Here is a 24,026-nt window from a genome sequence, read left to right as displayed (position 1 = left end):
AGAGAGAGAGAGAGAGAGAGAGAGAGAGAGAGAGAGAGAGAGAGAGAGAGAGAGAGAAACACTCGCTTATGACGTCACTGAGCCGGGGCGGGCACTTAGGTGTGGAAAAATACAGGCTCTGGAGCCAAGCACCCTTGCTATCCGTGTGTGCTCCGGGGCAAGTTGGGTTAAAAACTTCTCTGTAAAAGGAGAATATAAGTAATTCCCTTGCAGAGTGATTGTGAAAGCTACGTGAGCTAATGTAACTTAACGACCTGGTTGTTCCATAAGCCACAGCCCTTATTAAGGATGGAGTTTTCCCTTTACTTGGAGTACTTTAGGTTCCTCTAATCTAGGGTTTCTCAACCTCAGCACCATTGACTTTTGAGGCCAGAGACTTCGGTGTCTAGGGGCTGCCCTGTGCATTGTAGCCTGTTCAGCAGCGTCCCTACCTACTAGAAGTCAGTAGCACCCACCTCTCCCCCCAAGTTGTGATAACCAAAAATGCCTCCTGACGTTGCCAAATGCCTCCTGGGGGGCCAAATCGTCCCATATTGAGAACCATTGTTGTAAGCCAGGGGTCAGCAAACTTTTTCTATAAAGGACCAGCTGGTAAGTTATTTTAGGCTTTGCAGGCAATGTGGCCTCTGCAACCTGTTCAACTGTTACTATAGCACAAACACAAAAGCAGCCATAGATAACTATGTAAAAGGACTGAGCATAGGCTGGGTGCCAATAAAACTTTACTTATAGATACTGAAATTTAAAATTCAAGCGTGAGGGGCGCCTGGGTGGCACAGTTGGTTGAGCGTCTGACTTTGGCTCAGGTCATGATTTTGCGGTCTGTGAGTTCGAGCCCTGCGTCAGGCTCTGTGCTGAGCCTGGAGCCTGCTTCAGATTCTGTGTCTCCCTCTCTCTCTCTGCCCCTTCCCAGCTCGTACTCTGTCTCTGTCTCTCTCTCAAAAATAAAGAAACATTTAAAAAAATAAAAATAAAATTCACGCGCGAATTTCATTTTCCCATGTCCTGAATTATTGCTGTTGATTTTGTCCAACCATCCAAAAATGTAAAAACCATTCTTAGCATGAGGGCCTTTCAAATGCAGGCGGTGGGACCGGTTTGGGCCTGTGAGCTGTAGTTTGCCGACCCCACCTCTAATGCATTTTAGTGCTTAGTGATGCATCAACGAACCCAAGGGTATTAGAAGTAACTGGCCAGTCGAAAGAAATCAGAAATAAAGACAAACGGCTGAACACTTAATGCAAGGTAGTGGGGGGGGGGCGTGGGGGATGGGTTTAACTAAAATGTGCATACAGTTTTGCTGGAGCATCGGTGGGGCCAGGGGCCTGCTGTGGCCATGAGGGCGTGCTCCTGGGGCACTGCTGAGCAGGTGACAAAGCCAACTGCTTCTAGGGAGAGAGCTGGGCCCCTAGAACCCTCAACAAAGACCTAGCAACCAGGGCTCCAGTTGTAAGCCCTGAGATTAAGCAGTACCCTCTGCTATCTGAAATGCCCCCACTTAGGGAGACTCCTCTCTTTGCTACAAGCACAGCTTTCTTGCAAAGCCACTCTTTTCAAATATGGGTACCCCTTGAAAGAGTTCTGTATCAGAACAGTGGTACCTCACAGTGGTTTTGCTGCCTGGTCCTACCTTACACTGGTGTCTCTCCAGATCCTGCCCCACCTCCTAGCTTGTTTGGCTTGGGCTTTAGAAAGTCCCTGCCCTGGGCTCAACACCTGTAAAAAAGTATATGTCTATCTGTTATGTATAGACTTGGGGCCAAACTCCTTATTTTGGGTTTGGGCTTAACCTACTTGTGCTCAATCTAACAATAAGGATATACTGAACACCTTCTGTGGGTGCGGCCCAGTGCCCTATGCTATGGGGGATACTTTTGCATGAGGTCCAGTTAGATTCTGCTTTTGAGGAACTTACAGGCTAGCCGCATCTCATCTACTCAACCAGATGCTTCGATCCTTCCTGATACCCAGTCTTCGTTCTAGTCCCTCAGTCTGCACAGGCCTCTCCTGGAGTTACAGAAACTATTTGGCGACTTTGTCTAAAATATCCTCTACTGATTTAGATCCTGCTTTCGAGGCTCAGGCCCTACCTTCTCCTCGACGTCCTTCTTGACCCCATCCACGTATCCTGATCTCTTCTCCATTTTCAAACTTGCTAGTTGAACTCTTATCTTTGCTGCCTCCTGCTTCAGAGACATCCCTCCCCAAGAGATGTTAAGCTTCCTAAGGGTAGGAACATCATTTATAGCGCTTCAGAGAGCCCAGTAAAGTTGGACACACAATAAAAAGTAATTAAGAGGTAGCTAGATTGAGATTTTTTCAGCAAGGTAGGGAGTTATTTCACTTTTCAAACATTTAATTTTGGAATTAAATTATGAGAATACTATAAAGTATATCCACATACTTGAGGCACCTGGGTGGCTCAGTCAGTTAAGTGTCTGACTCTTGGTTTCGGCTCATGTCGTGATCTGATGGTTTGTGAATTCAAGCCCCGCAATCAGGCTGTTAGCACAGAGCCTGCTTGGGATTCTGTCTCTCCCTTTCTCTGCCCCTTTCCTGCTTGCTCTCTCTCTCTCTCTCTCTCTCAAAATAAACTTTAAATGAGACAAAATCTTAAAAAAATAGATTATTTTCATTTTAGGTCAAGGTGTTGCCCACTTTCTCCACTATATAATTACTGGGGCTTTTCCCCCCTTCTTTGCTACTAATAATCGGTGGGGGGAAACCATAAGTTCATGCACATATCCTACTGCTCCTCAAAAATTCCCCCCCTAGATTTAGCATCTATTGATAATTCTTGCCTGAACCAATCTGCAAAATGACGATTTTCCAACTCGAGCACTCCCTTCATCTTTACTGGTCAGCACATAGTAAGTGAGGGCATTCCCTTCTCCCACGTTACTTCTTTATCTACTTCGTATCGCTGTGGACTTAAGGCTTCCTATTTTTTCAATAGTTCGTTGCTGTCCTTAATAATTTTGATGCTCAAATTACCAAGAGTTGATCAGTGGGAGCACTCAGCTATTGCTTTTGATCCACTAGGAAACATTCCGCAAGAGGATATTGTAGTGCAGACTACTGTGGTCAAGAATTTTCGGTGATCTAATTTCTGGGGTCGTTTATGGGGGTGGGGTAGGGCCAGGCTCCAGGTTTCCCTCTTTTCATCCCTCACTGACTCCCCCACAGGAAAGGGCAGGGAAAGGACAGCTCAGAGCTGTCAGAGTGTGTGTGTGTGTGTGTGTGTGTGTGTAGTGTAAAGACAGTGGCAAGGGCCTGTGTTAGAGCAGAGAAAGATGATGGAGGAGAGGACGATGGATGATTACACCAAGTTTCTGGATCATTTTAGGATTGTGATGGCTGCCTTGGGGCACCTCGGTGGCTCAGTCGGTAAGCATCTGACTTCGGCTCAGGTCATGATCCAGTGGTTCATGGGTTTGAGCCCCGCGTCAGGCTCTGTGCTGCCAGCTCAGAGCCTGGAGCCTGCTTCGGATTCTGTGTCTCCCTCTCTCTCTGCCCATCCCCTGCTCATACTCTGTCTCTGTGTCTCTCTCTCAAAAATAAATAAAACATTAAAAAAATTGTTTTAAAAGATTGTGACGGCTGACTTTCTCATTGCTCCCTCCCACACCTCCCTTCAACCATTGTTCAGATAATTCTGCTTAGAGGTTTCAGCTCTTACTCACTGGGCTGAAGGCAGGTTGGCTGAAGGATTTTTTGATCAGAAGGATTACCAGGGAAAGAAGGTCATGGAATATCATGCAAGTTTTTGTTTCGTTTTCTAGAGGATGGAAGTGTTTTTTTCCATAGTGGGAATTACAAATGGAATCCAGTTATGGTGGTCCCAGGGGAAATGGCCCCTAACATCAGTTTCATTGCCTTTCATTTTTTTTGTAAGTTTATTTATTTTTTTATTTTTTTTATTTTTTTTTTTATTAAAAATTTTTTTTCAACGTTTTTTAATTTATTTTTGGGACAGAGAGAGACATAGCATGAACGGGGGAGGGGCAGAGAGAGAGGGAGACACAGAATCGGAAACAGGCTCCAGGCTCCGAGCCATCAGCCCAGAGCCTGACGCGGGGCTGGAACTCACGGACCGTGAGATCGTGACCTGGCTGAAGTCGGACGCTTAACCGACTGCGCCACCCAGGCGCCCCATAAGTTTATTTATTTTGAGACAGAGAAAGCGGGGGAAGGACAGAGAGAGAGGGAGAGAGAATCCCAAGCAGGCTCTGCAGTGCAGAGCCCGATGCAGGGCTCAAACTCACGAAAGGCAAGATTGTGACCTGAGCTGAAGTCCAACACTTAGCCAACTGAGCCACCCAGGTGCCCCAGCCTTTCATTTTATAACCCAAGTTCAAAACTCAGACTGCAATTATTTGTTGCTATATGGTGGGAAAGCTTTAATCCAAGCTGAGAGGAAGGAGTTTTTATTTTTTTCAAATCTCTTTCTAGGAGAGATGTGTATTGAATACAATGCTGATTGTGATAAAAGTTGGCAGTTTAGGCTGAAACTAACCCAGCTGTGAAATAATAAATCGGCTTAAAATGTAAGCTCCAAGAAAATGAATTTCACGAGATTGGGACAATGGGAAGAGCCTTCATTCATTCAGCAATTCATTTAATTCAACAAGTACCTATGGAGCGTCTACAGGAGCCAGGTGTTGGTGGTGCTAAACCGAAATGGATGAGTTCCTTGTTTTCATGGAGCTGCCATTGTTGGGGCAGGGCAGGAATAGCCAACCTGTACAAAATGAATTTCAAAAGGTGATACATTCTGTGAGGAAGAAGAAAAAAACAAAGCAAAACAAACTCAGGGCAGTGCAAATGACTGGGGGAGCACTGGCTAAGGAGTCAGGTGACCGAGATTCTGATCTCAGCTTGGCCGGGAACAGTCTACACCCTTCAGCAAGTCACTTTACCTCTCGGGCCTTATTTTTGTGACTCATACAAGGGTGACTTGAATGTATGAGCTCTAAGCTTCCTTCCTAGTATCCTGTTCTCTGACTTGAAGACCACCATGACGTCGATAAATCTGAATGCTTACCATTAAGAAACCAAATGCACTCTGTGTAATGGGACAGACGTGGAAATAAATCATTATGAAACTGTAAAAAGTGCTATATCTTCTTAGTCCATACACCCCTACACATAAGATGTGTCACGCAATGAGAAATATGTCATCTAAAAATATATACAATTTAGGGGCGCCTGGGTGGCTCAGTCGGTTAAGTGCCCACTTTTGATTCGGCTCAGGTCGTGATTTCACGGTTGGTGGGTTCCAGCCCCGCATCAGGATCTACACTATTTGGCATTCTCTCTCCGGATCTCTCTTTGCTTGGGATCCTCTTTCTCTCTTCTCTCTGACCTGCCTGCTCATGCTCTCTCGCTCTCTGTCTCGCTCAAAGATAAATAATATTTTGAGCGCGCGAGAGAGCACCAGTGGGGAAGGGGCAGAGAGAGAGAGAGAGAGACATAGAATCCGAAGCAGGCTTCAGGCTCTGAACTGTCAGCACAGAGCCCCACGCGGGGCTCGAACTCACAAACCACAAGATCATGACTTGAGTCGAAGTCAGATGCTTACCCCACTGAGCCAACCAGACGCCCCTAGATAAACATATTTTTTAAGTATGTCATTTAAAGACTTAAAGAGGGCAATGGGTCAAAGTCACCTCATCCAATGGTCCTGCCAGCGGGACGTTGAGTTTTCCACAGGACTATTTCCCCCCCACCAAGACTGTAATCAGTTCTAGGATAACAGAAACACCCCTGTTCCTTTTTCCTTTGTATTTCCATTATATTGAGCATACATTAGGTGCTGTGTAAATTCCCGCTGAGAGACACTCCTTGATTACTTGAATAGCGCCGGTTGGCGGCAGACACTGAGGGAAGAAGCTCCACAGGTAGAGTGACACATTTCACTCCAGAGTGATTCAGCCATTTGCTACTGTGCAGCTTTCCCCCCCCCTCTTCTTTCGGCCCCTTTTGGAATGCACTATGTTGCGCGTTTTAAATCGGTACATGGTATACGGAGTTGCTTGCAACTGCGGTCAGCACCGTGTCAACATGGTGTCTCCATTTGTCCGCAATTGGAATGGCGTACGGACGATACAAGTGGCCGGCTTGAGACGCGGCGCTGTGGATAATTTTCTTTGCAAGCGTGACCTTTCCCCTACGTTTTCACAATAAAATACAAAGCTAATGACGCACGGGGCAGAGGTTTTCAAGCTAGCCTCTGAAGAAAAGGCGCCTGGGCGAGCTGACTTTTTTTTTTTTTTTTTTTTAAGTGTGAAATCCAAACCTAAGTCCCTCCCCAAAGGGCACGGTCCCACTGTCGCACCCGCTCGGAAACCCAGGCCAAAGCGTCGGCCGAGCCGTCGTGCCAGCAATCGTCAGCCGGCGCCTTCCAGGGATTTTACGGACTCAAGTTCCCGAACGTCGGAGAACCTTCCAAAATTCCCTTCCCGAAATGCCCGCCCCCCGCTCGTCTCCGTAGTGCGTCAAAGGCCCGTAGTCGTCATAGGAGGAAAAAAAAAAAAATGTACGTCGCGCGAGATTCGGCGACGGGATTTCGAAGTTAGGGAACAGCCGCGGCGCACGCGTACTGGCCTCACAACCTCGGGGCGGCACGCGGGTAGGTAGGCTAGAACCCAGAGGAGGGGGAGTAGAGCGTGCTGGTGTCTACCCCGGTCGCCGCGCAGTGTGTGGGTCTGCGGGTCGCTGGAGGTGCGGAGCACCGGGCCTGGCCTGGTCTCCCCGGTGCGCGTGTGACTGCGGCGGGCGCCGTCCTGCGCCTCCGAGAGTTGGAGGAGTGCCGCGGGCGTGCGCCCCGGCGTCGGAACGTGAGCGCGTGCTCGCCGTTTCCTTTTTAACGGTCGCCCCCCACGCACACACTCCAGTCCCCTGAGAGTTGGTCTTCGCGCCTCGGCGCACCCCCTCCTCACCCGGCCCCTCCCCCCGCCCCCCCCCCCCCCCCGTTCCCGCTCGCTCCTGGTGGGTAGCCGGCTTCATCCCCGGGGTCCCTGCTTGGGGGCGGAGAAGATGGCTGGCGGACGTCTGCTGTTGGGGGGCGACTTCCTGTCGCCGCCGCCGCTGCCCCCCCTCCCGCCGCCGCCGCTGCCGCCCCTCCCGCCGCCCCCGCCCGAGCCAGTGCTGGAGCAGTGGCGCTATAGCCACGAAAGTGACTGGCAGTGGGCTCTGCGGCGCAGCTTCATCTGTCGGCACCTGCACAGCTATCCCGGGGCTGCCCTGGACCAGCTCCTCGCGCTCTCCGCCGCCTGGACCAACCACGTTTTCTTGGGCTGCAGGTGAGGAAGGTGTGAGGGTCGGGTTACGGACCGGGGCAGGGGGCCCGGTGATGGGGATCGGGATAGAGACGGGGGCAGGATACGGATGAGGACTTAGAGGCTGGATGGAGATTGGGAGGTGCTGGAGGACTCCCCAGGGTTCGGTATTGGTCTGGGGGGTTGGCCGCGCGAGGTGGTAGAGGGTGCGGGAATCGCGGGAGCAGCTCCTCCAGGACCAGGGATGGAAATAAAGCAGCACCTGGAAGACGACTGATGAGAGGTGGTCATTGTGGTGGTGGTTTGGGAGGGCGTGGGAAATGACGAACAGCAGAATCTCGGACCTGCGTAGGACCTTCCAGGGATGCGGTAGCCGCAGAGATATTCGACAGTCGGGGCTTCGAGGGTCTGCTGGGCGGGGGGGAGGGGAGGGATCCCTGCTAGTCTCCTCCTGACCACTCCCTCTTTCCAGCCCCATTAAATAAAACAACACCAGCCCCCAGGCGGGGTTTTACTGTGTTCTGCTGGGGAGGCGGTTTGTATGAGGTCTCTTAGCTGCAGGGTCCGCCTTGCGTGTAGATTTGCGCATAATGTGCCTGGACGCAAACAAAGAGATGGGTATATCTATTCTAAAAATGGATTGCTCTCCTTTCACCTTACATGTGATCAGAAGGATTAACATTTGGCCTGTGGGTGAGGTTTTAGGGGTGTGGGTGTGTGTGTGTGTGTGCGCGTGTGTGTCTGTGTCTGTGTCCGTGTCCCTTTCCTAGAACCTGGTGCATGTTCTGAACAGGCCTCTTTGAAAGCTCTTTGCATTCAATGGAGACTGCAGTATGGTTCCAACGCATTAAAACAAAACAAAACAAAACAAGACTTCTTGGACCTGTGTCCTTCGGAACCCCCCAAACTAATCATTCCTTTGGTAGACTTGAGAGGCTTTTTTTTTTTTTTTTTTTGACACTTAGGGCTTACGGTGAATTTTTTATTAGGATGAGAAATTGTGGAAAATGATCAGATCAAATTCAGCCAATTCAGTTCTAGGAATGACCATAACAGATACAGAAAAATAGGATTGTCCACATCTACCCTTAATTGTTGAACGTAGTATCCAATATATACTTTGTTTTGCTCACTATTTTTTTCGATCACTATTTTTTTCCTATCTTCTCTAGGTTAGTATAATTTCTGCCTCCAGAGACAATGATTTCACTGGAGGAACTGGTTACAACTGGGGAAGCCTCAGTTATTAATTTAGATAAATCTAATTGACCTTCACTTAACAATATTACTGTTTGCAGTTGAAAATGTACTTTTATCCTGTAATTATAGATCTCCTTGATATCATAGAAAGTCCCAGGAAATCTGAATCCTGAAGAAAAAATGTACATGGGGGCGAACAGCTATCCTTTGTGTTAATAATAAATCTTACCTTCTCTCTAGAATGTGAGCTCCTTTGGGGAAGAGGTCTTTCCTTTCTTGTTCACACCTTTATCCTCAGTGCCCAGAAGAGTGTCTTCTGCGTAATAGCCACTCAGTATATGTGTGGAGTGAACAGATGAATATAGCTTTATACTGTACAAAATGTATTCATTATTTATGTCTCTCATTTACTACAACAGCCTTGGGAATTAGGTGGTGTCTCATTTTTACAGCTAAATCAATGGAGGCCAAGAAGTTAAGAGACTTTTCCAAGGTCCCGCAGTTGGGGCCAGTACCCAGGTCTTCTGATGCTCTTTCCACTGAGACACAGCTGCCATATTTGGGAAGGATGGACCAGGAGTGAGAGCAAGTAACTGACACAAGTCACATCATTATTATATCTCAGGATTTCGTTCCAAGAACAACAGCCCTTTATGTAACTAGGGCATTAACACAAAACAGGCCAGTGGTAGTTGGTGTTAAAAGCTCAAGCATTCAGGACATTTTGTGTGTGTGACATCATTCTTCATCGTGTCACATTTTAGTTAAGTCAGTTCCATCCATACAAGAATTGCCATAACATTATCAAATAGCTTAACTGAAGAATAATGTTCGCATTATATCTGATCACATAGATACAGGAGAAAGGGCAAAGGCAAGAAAGAATCTTGGAAGCTAGGGACCAAGTGCCGTTTTCCACTTGAGTCAGGCTTTATGTTAGCTGTGATCTTCAGGTGGGTAAAATCTATATTCCAGTACTTGTTAAGGTTGATGTTGGCAGAGCTCATTTTCTGGTCTCTTCCATGAGAGAAGACTGCTTTGTCGAAGGAACTGCAGAATACATGGTGAAACAGCCCGTTCTAAATTTAAATTGTTAATTTGTTGTTGTTCAAAGTTCGTCCTTTGACTTTTAGAACAGGTTGCAAATAATAGCACTTTTATTCCCCCACTGGAGGACTTTCTGTGTTCTGTTTTAGTTGGGGCTGAAATAACTCCTCCTAGGTCAAGGATAGTTTTGAAAACTTCTTGATCATAAGACCCAGCCAGGAGGAGCTCCCACATGATCAGGGAGGCAAACCATGTTTCATTCCTTTTGGTAATAGTAGTGATTTTCCCCACAACAAGCTTGAGTATCTTGTAACAGTGGTTCTCAAACTTAAGCCTCAGAATCACCTGTCAGGCTTGTTAAAACACAGATTGCTGGGCCCCACCCCCAGAGTTTCTGATTCAGGAGGTATGGGGCAGGACCCCCAGATTAGCATTTCTAACAACTGCTTTATAGGTGGCACCAGTCCACACTATGAGAACCACTGCTTTATAGGATAAGCAATGTTTTCCAGTCAGCTTTTTCATCATTTTCCGGGCAGCCAGGAAGCTCAAATAGCTGAAATTATTTCTCTTCACTCTTATTTGTCTGTTTCATAAAAGTAAACAACCTCTCAAGATTTGTTTCTGCAAGCAATTTCTAAGATATGTCCTGTGGCTAAAGAAAAGTTAGCACAGTCTTCTAATCAACTGCACGTACAGCACTTATATAATTGTTTGTATGAATGCCTAGGGAACCGTGCAGTGTTTTACTTAAAAACTGTAGATAATGCAACAACCATATTTAATAAAGCAGAATGTTTGGTTAAGTGGAGCATTCTCTTTTCCAATCGTTCTTCATCGATAGGATCAGAAGAAGAATCCTGGCCTATTGATCTTTGATGAGATGTTAATAGGAAAAAATATATCTTAAGATGAAACCAGGTGTGCCACCTTGATTATTTGTCTCTTCCTTGTTGATAAGAGACTGATTTCTGGAAGGTAGGTGGCCAGTTGCGTTCACGTTGTGAAAATAACTTTGCACGTCGGTAGCATGCATCAGCCACCAGCTAAAGAAGTGGGAGTGGGAGCTTTCAAAAGATTGATCAATAATCTGGTTGTGTGTTATTCACTTACGATGTTAGGAGTCTTATTAATAGTTTTGAATAAATAATTTTATACTTGGGAATTCTGATCTTTGCTTAGTTTTGAAACCTCAGCTTTTTTTTGTTTTTGAACCTAGTAGAGCAATTTAATAATTTTTTTTCAATTTTGGAAGCATTGAGGCACCTGGATGGCCCAGTCAGTTAAGTGCCAGACTCTTGATTTCGGCTCAGGTCATGATCTCATGGTTCGTGAGTTCAAGCCCTGTGTTGGGTGCTGTGCTGACAGTGTGGAGCCTGCTTGGGATTCTCTGTCTCCCTCCCTCTCTGCCCCTCCCCCACTCACTCTCAAAAATAAACATTAAAATATAAATAAATAAAACCTTGGAAGCATTGCTGAATGTTTGTTAAATTTCAAGTGCCACTGTAGATCTTAAGTATGCACCTATCTTTTTTTCACAAATGTAAAATTCATGGGGCACCTGCCTAGGTGTCTCAGTTGGGTAAGTGTCCAACTGTTGATTTTGGCTCAGGTCATGATCTCATGGTTTGTGAGTTCAAGCCCCGTATCAGGCTTTGTGCTGACAGCATGGAGCCTGCTTGGGATTCTCTGTCTCCCTCTCTCTCTGCCCCACCCCTGCTTGCTTGTATGCTCGCTCTCTCTCTCTCTCTCTCTCTCTCTCTCTCTCTCAAAATAAATAAATAAAAAGAATGTAAGATTCATAAGGTGAAATGTTTTTGTCTGTTATAAATCCTCTTTATGTATGCCAGGCATGAGGGGACTTGAATAATGTCCTGATTTCCAAAAGCTTCGTACATAATAGTCTTTGAAAACTCTAAAAACCTGCTGAGGTTGTTTGTTTGTTTGTTTTTAATTTTTTTTTCAACGTTTTTTATTTATTTTTGGGACAGAGAGAGACAGAGCATGAACGGGGGAGGGGCAGAGAGAGAGGGAGACACAGAATCGGAAACAGGCTCCAGGCTCCGAGCCATCAGCCCAGAGCCTGACGCGGGGCTCGAACTCACGGACCGCGAGATCGTGACCTGGCTGAAGTCGGATGCTTAACCGACTGCGCCACCCAGGCACCCCTGTTTGGTTTTGTTTTTTAAGCATTTATGATCAAGTGGGTAAATTAATAGACATAAATACGCATGCATCTTAAAATCACTTGATTAGATTTGCCTTAATGACCTTTATTTACATCATGGTCTCTCCGTAAGAGAATATTGTGTAGCCATTAAAACTCCTGTGGTAATGACGTAGGAAAAAACTTATTGTAAGTTAAGAACAACGCCGTCACCCCACCAGATTGCATATAGATGATCTGATAGGAATTTTGGGGGGGGTGGTATGGAAAGCATAAAAAAAGGAATGAAAAGTAAACTCCAAAATGTTAATGAAGTTATCAGTGGTTGAATTTGCAGGTGCTTTGCTTGGTAGGTTCTCTAAAATTTCTGGAGTAAAGGTGTTACTTAAATCTACAGAGGTGCCTGGGTGGCTCAGTTGGTTAAACATCCAACTTCAGCTCAGGTCAGAATCTCACAGTTGGTGAGTTTGAGCGCCTGCATTGGGCTCTCTGCTATCAGTACAGAGCCTGCTTCAGATCCTCTGTCCACCCCCTACCCCTCTTCTGCTTTCTCTCTCTCTCTTATAAGTAAAATATTTAAAAAAAAAAAAAATATATATATATATATATACACACATACCTACAGAAAAAATATAATGGAAAACAGTAATGAAAGCTTTACTGGCTTGGCTTATTTACAATTTGTGGAACCAGGGGCACCTGAATGGCTTCGTCGGTTGAGCGTCCGACTTCGGCTCAGATCATGATCTCTCGGTCCGTGAGTTCGAGCCCCATGTCAGGCTCTGTGCTGACAGCTCAGAGCCTGGAGCCTGCTCCGGATTCTGTGTCTCCGTCTTGTTCTGCCCCTCCCCCACTCACACACTGTCTCTCCCCTTCAAAAATTAAATAAACATTAAAAAAAAAATTCAGGGGGCGCCTGGGTGGCTCAGTCGGTTAAGCGGCCGACTTCAGCTCAGGTCATGATCTCACAGTCCGTGAGTTCGAGCCCCGCATCGGGCTCTGGGCTGATGGCTCGGAGCCTGGAGCCTGCTTCCGATTCTGTGTCTCCCTCTCTCTCTCTGCCCCTCCCCCATTCATGCTCTGTCTCTCTCTGTCTCAAAAATAAATAAAACGTTAAAAAAAAATTATAAAAAAAAAAAATTCAGTTTGTGGAACCAGGGGTGCCTAGGTGGTTCAGTTGATTGAGAGTCCAACTCTTGATATCGGCTTAGGTCATGATCCCGGGGTCATGGGATCAAGCCTTGCATTCGTCTCCATGCTGAGCATGGAGCCTGCTTAAGATTCTCTCTCTCTCTGGGGCACCTGGATGGCTCAATCAGTTAAGCATCTGACTTCAGCTCAGGTCATGATCTCATGATTCATGGGTTCGAGCCGTGTGTCAGGCTCTGCTGACAGCTTGGAGCCTGGAGCTTGCTTTTGGATTCTGTGTCTCCCTCTCCCTCTCTTAAAAAAACAAAAACAAAAACAAAGATATCCTCTCTCTCCTTTCCTGTCTCTGTGCCTGGGTGGCTCAGTCGGTTAAGCATCCAACTGCAGCTCAGGTCATGATCTCATGGTTCCTGAATTTGAGCCCCACATTGGGCTCTCTGCCCCTCCCCTGCTTGCATGCATGCTCTCTCTTTTTCTCAAAAATAAATAAACATTAAAAAAAATTTTTTTTAAGATTCTTGGGGTGCCTGGGTGGCTCAGTTCAGCGTCTGATTTCGGTTCAGGTCATGATCTCATGGTTTGTGAGTTTGAGCCCCACATCAGGCTCTGCGCTGACAGCCTGCTTGGGATTCTCTCTCCTTGTCTCTCTGTCTCTCCCCCACTCATGCTTGCTAGGTCTCTCCCTCAAAAATAACGTTAAAAAAAAAGGTTCACCCCTGCTCACGCACTCGTGCTCGCTTTCTCTCTCTCTCAAATAAAAATAATAGGGGCTCCTGGGTGGCTCAGTTGGTTAAGCATCAGACTTTTGATTTCAGCTCAGGTCTTGATCTCACGGTTTGTGGGATTGAGCCCTCCGTCAGGCTGTGCACTGACAGGGCAGAGCCTGCTTGGGATTCTCTCTCTCCCTTTCCCTCTACCCCTCCCCTACTCGTTCTTGTTCTCTCTCTCAAATAAGATAAACTTAAACAAAGTAAGAAGTATTTTATGGGAATGCAATCCTAAGGGTCTTGTTAAAGACTCTAGGTTAATATTTGCATTGTTCTCTGAAATGTTGAGAGTTAGGGACTATACAGTCTTTCCCATTATTATTTGAGCTGGTTGGGTTTCCTCAGTGTTATAACTAATACTAAGCTGTCTGTGTTCATAACCTATGCAAAGGTTTATTTTTATAGCCCATGGGTGATGTTGAATTTTGTGGCAGATGTAATGAACAGGGAACAGCAAGTAGGTATAATTATTACTACTGTTGGAAGAAACCCGAGACAAAAGTGAATGGAATGAGCACCGGATGCATGCCATTTACAGCTGTACAGCATATTTGGAATCAGGTTGGAATTGAAGGTCTGGAGGGTATGCCTGGAACTCAAGGTGAGTGGCTTGAGTATAGTACCAATTCAGGTAGCAAAAGTGGCATTTCAGGTTTAAGATTTATAGACTTTCATTTTCACAGTCATTTGTGTTCATCCTCTACCTTGGAAATTGAACTCCCAAATATGGATGGAAGTGATACATAGAAAGTACAGCGTTTGAGGCTCTACTTTCTGCTGTTTCGATAAGAGTAAGTGAACACAAGGTTGCTCTTGGCACTTCAATACCGGTAGCAGCAGCAGTAGCAATTATCGGTGGAGAGTGCAGGTTACGACTGAGCTGGCTTGTGGTAATCTGTCTGTGAAGGCTGCCGCGTCTCGATGCTCCGCTTTGCGAGGAAAGCTGTCCGATGGGTGTGGAACCAGCTGTGCCAAAAGTGGGAAACGTTACCCTCCTTCAAGTTCAGAACCTATTCATGTAAAGGGGTGATAGTTACTCGTATTCAGAACTTTCTTCCCAAATGGCACCCAGAGTCTCTCTTTTGGTCATTGGCCAGGAAAGGCTCTCAAGGTAGGAAGGGTGAGTAGGTCCCCATGATAACAAAAACTTCACTTGAGCCCGTATGTTTGTTTCTCTGCAGTTATATGATAGTCTGTCAAGCAGCCAATCTACTTTATAAGGAGCCCTTTTAAAAATCGTTTTGGGGTGCCTGGGTGGCTCAGTCGGTTAAGCGTCCATCTTCAGCTCAGGTCATGATCTCACGGTTCCTGAGTTCAAGCCCCGCATTGGGCTCTGTGCTGACAGCTCAGAGCCTGGAGCCTGCTTCGGATTCTGTGTCTCCCTCTCTCTCTCTGCCCCTCCCTGACTCCTCGTGCTGTCTCTCTCTCTCTCTCTCTCTCTCTCTCTCTCACAAAAATACACATTAAAAAAATTAAAGTAACACACAAAAGTAAAAGACCTTAATGGACCTCCACGTGCCCATCACCTGACTTCGGAAATATCAACTGTCTGTCATGCTGTCCTTCTCCTTTCATCTATTATGCCCCCCGTTCCTTGTGGGAGATAGTCTGGAGTATATTAAAATCTTGGGGTACCTGGATGGCTCAGTCAGTTGAGCATCAGACTCTCAATTCTCTCTCTCCCTCTCTGCCCCCACCTTGCACTCTCTCTTCTCTCTCTCTCTCTCTAACTAAATAAACTTTCCAAATACTTCAGTATGTATCTGTACCAGATAATTTTTTTAATTTATGTTTTTTAAGTTTATATGTTTGAGTGAGTGACGGAGAGAGAGCAGGGAAGGGGCAGAGAGAGAGGGAGAGAGAGAATCCCAAGCAGGCTCCACACTGTCAGCACAGAGCCCGATGCAGGGCTTGAACGCATGAACTGTGAGATCATGATCTGAACCGAAATTGAGTGAGATACTTAACCAACTGAGCCACCCAGGCACCCCAAGAATTTTTAAAAATAGAGTTATAACGCCATTATTTACACTCAACAAAATGAGCAATAATTTCTTAGAATCATCCAATGTCCATGTTCAGTCTTCTCCATTTGTCTCAAAATGTATTTCTTTTAGGATTTTAAGTAATCTCTACACCCAACGTGAGGCTCGAACTCACAACCCGGTGATCAAGAGTTGCATGCTGTACCGACTGAGCCAGCCAGGTGTCCCTCAAAATGTGTTTTACAGTTGGTTTGTTTGATTCATGGTCCAGACCAGGTCCATACGTTGTATTTGGTTGATCTGTCTGCTTTAACCTGTAAACCCATTCCCCTGTCCTTTTTATTTTCACGCTATTTGATGAAGAAATTGGATTGTCACATAGTGTTTCCTTCGTTCTGGATTTGGCTGGCTATGTTCTTGTGGTGATGTTTAACATATTCCTGGGAATTAGGGGCTTGATTAGGTTTGAGTTCGATTATTTAGAGGGCCAGAATACTTTATAGATAGTGCTTTGAAATTCCTGTCATCACGTAAGGGGACACATGTCTACTTGTCTCATTTTTTGTGATACTAAGATTATAAAGTTCCCATCAACTTTTTTGAATTGAAATTTTCATTGAGGTCATTGTAGATTCACATGCAGTTGTAAGAAATACTACAGAGATGCCCTGCGTTCTTTAATCAGTTTCCCCAATGATAACATTTTGCAAAATTATTGTGTAATATCACAATCAGGATAATGCCTTTGTTCACAATCCACTGATTTTATTCAGATCCCCCCAGTTTTACTCGTACTCGTGTGTGTACTCAACTTACTTAGTTGAGTACAGTTTATTACATGTGTAGGTTTGTGTAGCCACTACCATAGTCAAGATACTGAACAGTTCGGGTGCCACAAGGATCCCTCTCCTGACCCTTTTATAAGCACATCCCTTTCCTTGCCCCTCCTGTGCAATATCGTGTGTATCTGTTTGTTCCTTTTTATTGCTGAGTAGCGTTCCGAGGTGCGTATGTACCAGAGCTTAACCACTCACCTGTTGAAGGACTTTTGGGCTGACTGCAGGTTTTGGCTGTTACAAATAAAGCTGCTGTAAACATTCACGTACACGTTTTTGTGTGAACATGAGATTTGATTTCTCTGAGATAAACGGCCCGAAAAAAGTGCAGTTTCTAGGTCCTGTGGTAATTGTGTGTTTAATTTTGTAAGAAACTTCCAAGTTGTTTTCTAGAATGGCCATTCCAGTTTACACTCCTAGCGGCAGCGTATGAATGATCCGCATTCTCTGTGTCCTTGTCAGCGTTTGATGTTGTCGCTGTTTTTCACTTAGCCATTCTGAGGGTGTGTTGTGATACCCCGTTGTGGTTTTCAATTACATGTTCTCTGATGATTAATGGTGTTGACCGTCTTTTTGTGTGCTTATTTGCAGTGCGCCTGTCCTCTTGGTTAAATGCTGTTCACGTCTTTTTGTTCATTTGTAAATACATATTTTTTACGGTTGCATTTTGAGAGATGTTTGTACTAGATACTCGTTTTTTGTCAAGTGTGTGGTTTGCAAATAGCTCTCCCAGTCTGTAGCTTGTCTTTTCATCCTCTTCGCAGGGGCTTTAATTTTGATGAAGTCCTTCTTACCAATTTTCCCTTTTATGGGTCATACCTTTGGTGTCCAGTATGAGAACTGTTTGCCCAGCCCTAGATGCTGAAGATTTCTCCTGTATTTTTAAATCAGTGTTGTAGTTTTACATTTTACATTTAAGTACATGGTACATTTCAAATGAATTTTTGGATGAGAAGTAAGGTTTAGGTTAAGGGTTTGTTTTAAACATGTACTCATTTTTGGGGCGGGCGCAAGGGGGGAGGGGCGGAGAGAGGGCAACAGAGGATCTGAAGCGGACTCTGTGCCGACAGGCTGACAGCCCGATGTGAGGCTCGAACTCACGAACCGTGAGGTCATGACCTAAGCCAGAGTCGGATGCTTAACCGACTGAGCCAGCCAGGGGCCTGTAGGTTGAGGTTCTGTTTGTCGCCTAGAGATGCCCACTTACTCCAGCACCCTTGGTTGAAAATGCTGTCCTTCCGCTGTTGAGTTGCTTTTGCAGCTTTGGCAACAATTAGTTGAGCGTGTTTCTGGGAGTTGTTTTTTGGATTCTTCCCCGGCAACTTTTTACCTAATAGATTTAGCAGCCGTTGCTGATTATTTCTTAGTTGCTCAGAGGTACGATTTATACAGGAAAATTCCAGATAAATGCTTGCTTTCTTCCTTTATTATTATTTTTTTTTTTAATTTTTTTCAACGTTTTTTATTTATTTTTGGGACAGAGAGAGACAGAGCATGAACGGGGGAGGGGCAGAGAGAGAGGGAGACACAGAATCGGAAACAGGCTCCAGGCTCCGAGCCATCAGCCCAGAGCCTGACGCGGGGCTCGAACTCACGGACCGCGAGATCGTGACCTGGCTGAAGTCGGACGCTTAACCGACTGCGCCACCCAGGCGCCCCGCTTTCTTCCTTTAATACTACCTGTTTTGGAATAATGACTTGATTCCCTTACTGATGCTCAAGTTGTCTCACTTTGCCGGTAGTAGTGTATTCAGATTGGCTTCTGAGTCCATTTGACACAACCCATGAGGTCTTTCATACCTTTCTTGTTTCCAAGCACAGTAATCTCTCCCACGTTCATCTTGTACATTTCCTGCTCCAGTCTTGGAATCAGCCATTCCTCTAAGGACCCCGGTTCCTTTTTGTGGGAAATGGCAGAGACCACAGTTTGGATGTTAACAACCCAGCCACTCTTAACACTCTTAGTACTTCTGTAAATATAGAAAGTGGTTATTTACATATAGTATACATATATGATAGAAAAAAATGAATCATGAGTCTATATGAGTACTTGCAAATCAAAGATAAGATCTTCCCCTAAATATTTTAAAGTTTATTTATTTATTTTGAGAGTGAGAGAGAGTGCAAGTGGGTGGAGGGGAACAGAGAGAGGAGAGAGAGAATCCCAAGTAGGCTCTGCGCTGGTAGTGTGGGCCTGAATTTGACGAAGTGAGATCGTGACCTGAGCCGAAATCAAGAGTCAGACGTTTAACCCACTGAGCCACCCAGGCGCCCCCACTTAAACTTCTTGATTTTATGTTTTGTGTCTTCTAATGAAATAACGTAATTACTCCTTTGATAGGTAAATGTTTTAGAGTAGATTCTTCAGTTTTATAGCCAAGATGCTCTGTTGATAAGGTCCTCTGGGAGCAATTACAAGATTGGCTCATTTAGAAGCTTTTTTCAAAATGACATTCTTGTCTGTTTTAACTATAGATTATATTAATTTAAATAGGTACAGCCCACGCCTGATGGAAAAAATTCTGCAAATGGCTGAAGGTATTGATATTGGGGAGATGCCTTCATATGATCTGATGCTGTCCAAACCTTCCAAAGGTCAAAAGCGTCACCTCTCAACATGTGATGGTGAGTATGCTTGTTTCTGGAAGGTGGGATTTGAAGAAACGACATGGCTTTTTCAGAATGATATGAGCGTGGTATGTGATTTTAAATAACATGGGTAACATTGGACTTACGTAAAAGAGTTTTAACTTTTAGTTATGTACAGTATTTTGTTGTTGTTGTTTTTCCCGAGGATGCTAAATAGAACTGAAAACTAAGAATATACTGAGGTCACACTATAATGCTATCCCTGAAGTCCATGCCATGGAACCTCCCTCCAAATAGAAGAGCCTTATTACTCTGATCATTAGAACATCTAAGTAACTAAATCCTCCTGGATGGGTCCAAGATGGACCAGCTTTCTACTGAACGGTGTTACAGGGAGGAAGCTCTAGTGTCTGCTATAGCCTCGACAGAGTTCTTCCATAGCTTTAAATTCGATGTCCCCCATAAATCATTAGTTCCCAGCTCCTGTTTGTTCTAGAAATGAAACATAGCAAACCGCCCTTTTGTGCTGAATAGGTCGGAACTAAGATTTTGACTTGAAAACCTTTGGGGTCTTTTGATAATTCTTATTCTTTGAGTTCTAGTCACAGCTCTGTAGAGAACGATCACAGAGTCACTCACCCCTGGTACCAAAGAGAGAGGCTGTGTAAACGCCACTGGCCGTCATCTCTTTTGCATCAGAGCCATCTGTTCCATTTGCAGGTTTTCAGAAGGGCGCTTGTCAGCACAGGTGGTGCGAGAGTATACTGGAACTACCTCTTCCCCAGTGCACTTCACCTGTGCTTGAGCTCATTGGCTACAAAAGTTTCCACCGGTCACGTGTGGTGGTGCCCTGCGTACTTGATGCGGTGGCATATTTTCTATCAAGGTTCTTCCCTTACACTTAGGACAGGGAACATCCGTCCTTATGCTGGAATCCTACGTTGATCCTTGAGTCCCTTTGCCTAGATGACCTGAAGTTTTTGTGATGGGAAGTATCTTGTACCGACAGTGCCACTTGCAAATAATACAGTTGGTACTCTTTTCCTGTTTGCTTCTTTTGAAATATTCCCTCCTTAATGAATTGTAAATTTCACTCATTCTGTAGGTCAAAATCCTCCTAAAAAGCAAGCCGGTTCCAAATTCCATGCGAGACCTCGTTTTGAGCCTGTACATTTTGTAGCTAGTAGTTCAAAAGACGAAAGACAGGAAGATCCTTATGGCCCTCAAACAAAAGAGGTAAATGAACAAACACATTTTGCCAGCATGCCGAGAGACATCTACCAAGATTATACTCAAGACTCTTTCAGTATACAAGATGGGAATTCTCAGTATTGTGATTCATCGGGATTTATTTTCACAAAAGACCAGACCGTAACAGCCAACATGTATTTTGACGGTGGGAACCCTGCCCCGAGCAGCACATCACAGCAGGCAAACTCTCAGTCAGCTCCTGAGCCTTCACCGTCACAGACATTTCCTGAGTCAGTGGTAGCTGAGAAGCAGTATTTTATTGAAAAATTAACAGCGACTATCTGGAAGAACCTTTCTAATCCAGAGATGACTTCTGGATCTGATAAAATTAATTACACATATATGTTAACTCGGTGTATTCAGGCATGTAAGACAAATCCTGAGTATATATACGCTCCTTTAAAAGAAATCCCTCCTGCTGACATCCCCAAAAATAAAAAACTTCTAACAGATGGTTATGCTTGTGAAGTTAGATGCCAAAATATCTACTTAACCACAGGTTATGCCGGCAGCAAGAATGGGTCCAGGGATCGCGCCACTGAGCTAGCTGTAAAACTCTTGCAGAAACGTATTGAAGTTAGAGTTGTCCGACGGAAATTCAAGCACACGATCGGGGAGGACCTTGTGGTGTGTCAGATTGGCATGCCTTCCTATGAATTTCCTCCAGCTCTGAAACCACCAGAAGAGCTGGTGGTGCTGGCCAAAGATGCTTCTGGGCAGCCGATTTTTAATGCTTCCGCCAAACACTGGACCAATTTTGTCCTTACGGAAAATGCAAACGATGCCATTGGCATCCTTAACAATTCTGCCTCATACAACAAAATGTCAGTTGAATACAAATACGAGATGATGCCAAATCGCACGTGGCGTTGTCGAGTGTTCTTGCAAGATCACTGTTTAGCTGAAGGTTACGGAACCAAAAAAACAAGTAAGCACGCAGCTGCCGATGAGGCTTTGAAAATCCTTCAGAAAACACAGCCCACTTACCCATCTGTCAAAAGTTCACAATGCCAAACAGGTTCTTCACCCAGGGGATCTGGAAAGAAGAAGGATATAAAGGATCTCGTAGTTTATGAGAATTCTTCGAACCCAGTGTGCACGCTGAACGACACCGCTCAGTTTAACCGGATGACGGTCGAGTACGTGTACGAAAGGATGACGGGCCTCCGATGGAAGTGCAAGGTGATCCTGGAGAGCGAAGTAATCGCAGAAGCAGTTGGGGTGAAGAAAACCGTCAAATACGAAGCTGCCGGAGAAGCTGTAAAGACCCTCAAAAAGACCCAGCCGACCGTCATTAACAACTTGAAGAAAGGAGCTATTGAAGACGTGATTTCAAGAAATGAAATCCAGGGCCGCTCGGCAGAGGAGGCTTACAAACAACAAATCAAGGAAGATAACATAGGAAATCAGCTGCTGAGAAAGATGGGCTGGACGGGTGGCGGGTTAGGTAAATCTGGCGAGGGCATTCGGGAGCCCATCTCCGTCAAAGAGCAGCATAAGCGAGAAGGGCTTGGTCTCGATGTAGAGAGGGTGAACAAAATCGCCAAGAGAGATATCGAACAGATCATCAGAAACTATGCCCGCTCGGAGAGCCACACGGATTTGACTTTCTCTACGGAGCTGACTAACGATGAGCGGAAGCAAATACATCAGATTGCCCAGAAGTACGGTCTTAAGAGTAAGTCGCATGGGGTAGGCCACGACAGGTACCTGGTGGTAGGTAGAAAGAGACGGAAGGAAGACCTCCTAGATCAGCTCAAACAGGAAGGCCAGGTGGGGCATTACGAGCTTGTGATGCCTCAAGCAAATTGAGATGTTGCTAATTTATTTTGGAAATGCCCGACGAGGCAGATTTGTGAATTAAAGAAATGCTACATGTCCTGACTGCAGAGTATATTCATTCTTAAGATGTTTCACCTTGTTCATTTCATATAGTGCTTTATTAGGTATTGGAACCCGAAGAATTCGGTCCGCTTGTATTAGCTTCATTCAGCAGAGGATACTGTGCGGTTATCGTTTGTGTCTCTGATATCGCTGTGTCCCTCAGATTTTACTAGTTTGTACAAAGCAAGAACACACGTCCAAATGGAATTTCACCCCGAGAAAGAAATTCTCATTTGAAAGGGCATAGCACAGCAATCTGCAACAATACGTAAAGTTGATATCGACGACGATAAAACTACCGTCTTAATTCCAGACTTACTGAAAACGTCAGATCGTTTTGTATTACTATTTTCATCTTTGTGTGAAGCCAGTTACAGAATGTTTAACAGTAAATTGTGCTGTACGTGTAAATGTCCTTACCGACTAAATGATGTAAAACTTTCTTAAAGTAATTTTAGTGTTCCTTTATTTATAACTTCTACCATGTGGTTTCCAGAATATTGAAAGTGATTTACTGTATCTTGTGATATAGGAGTTTTAACCAATTCTAGTTTTCATGCTGAGAGAGCACTACTTGAGAGAGCAGTTGAAAAGTTTCAAAAACTTTGATTCAGTCTGAAGAAAGGAAGCTGGAGCTGTTTGTTCTTGGTGCCTTGCAGAGAGACTCACAGCAACTCTCCGTTATAGCTTTTTCACACGGTTTGGACGTACCGCACGTCCAAGGCGGCCACAACCGTGGTAGAACTTGGTAAAAGACTGCAGATACATTGGTGCTTTGATGAAAAGGTCAGTTGGCCGGTCCCTCTCTCAAAAAGCTTACCAAGCCCCAAAAGCCAACTTTGTAACATATTTAAAACTGCTATTTTCGCTTATTTCTGGAATGTAAAAAAAAAAAAAAAATGTATAAAAAGAATTAGCATATGCTTCCTGAATAAAAAGGAGCCAAAGTTGATCAAAATGGTGGCGTGCTTATTTCCGGGCAGCAGCCTAGTGGCGGCACTTTGGATCTTTGGAGGGGGGAAGTGGTGTTTGCACAAAATATTTCCACCCCAGAGCGCATGTGGATGAACATAAAAGGACTTGGCAGATACGAACAGCTAGCCAGTCACCCGTCACGTTTTCCTATGGCCCAGCCTGCTGGCTGCAACCAGATCTCAGGCTGTTGGTTTACTTTTACGTGATCTGGGTTTTGTATCTCAGAGCAAGTATTAATATTTACAGTATTACTATTCAGAGAGGACTATTCATATCGATAGTTAAACACTCCAACGAAATGACAGGGCAGTTAGGTGGCTCACAGTGTCTTAAAACGTTTAGCACCGTATCTGAGATGCAGTCGGCCCACCATAAACAGTAATTTCCTTTCCCCTCTATTTTGCATGAAGAAGCTGTCCATGGTAGTTAAACCGATATTTTAAACATATAAAGGGATTCACTTTTACACCTGGATCTCCATCTTTTAGTCACCCACGGTGATTAACTGTGTGTGATGTTTGCTTCTCACTGACTCCCTTTCTTCCTACAGTGGGTGGCCTTTCCTGACGTTGGTAGAAAGAGCAATGAGGTGTGCGTTCTGTTTTGGCCCTTCACATTTTAACAATAGCAAAGGGAACAGAAGCCGGCATGTTTATGGATTTTACAGGATTTTTTCTTTTTTTTTCCACCCCACAAGGCTCATGCCAGACTTGAGAAGCTGTGGTTCAGCTAGTGAGTTGGAAAAGCCAGCCTTCGTTCCCTTGAGTAGGAGTTGGCTTTGGGGAATCAAGGGGTGTGAGAGAACTCCTTTCTCTCTTTACATTGCTTTCCTCTTCCCAGCATGATTTTGGGGGCGGGGCTGGGTGGGTGGGGTGGGAAGTAGGGAAATGTTATCT

At 45.1% G+C, this 24,026-nt stretch overlaps 1 protein-coding gene across 1 annotated transcript; it reads left to right on the top strand.

The window, feature by feature from the left end:
- Window positions 1-6,717: 6,717 nt before the first annotated feature.
- NKRF (NFKB repressing factor) lies at window positions 6,718-23,809 on the top strand. Its single transcript, XM_049644773.1, has 3 exons — window positions 6,718-7,304; window positions 18,926-19,056; window positions 20,126-23,809. Exons 1-3 carry the CDS (start codon window positions 7,039-7,041, stop codon window positions 22,081-22,083), a joined length of 2,355 nt encoding a protein of 784 aa, XP_049500730.1. The 5' UTR covers window positions 6,718-7,038; the 3' UTR covers window positions 22,084-23,809.
- The last annotated feature ends 217 nt before the right edge of the window (window positions 23,810-24,026 follow it).

This window comes from Panthera uncia, chromosome X, assembly GCF_023721935.1.
Source record: "Panthera uncia isolate 11264 chromosome X, Puncia_PCG_1.0, whole genome shotgun sequence".
Taxonomy (NCBI): Eukaryota; Metazoa; Chordata; class Mammalia; order Carnivora; family Felidae; genus Panthera; species Panthera uncia.
Note: the sequence above shows the minus strand (reverse complement) of the source record. Positions and strands in the feature narration are given on the sequence as shown.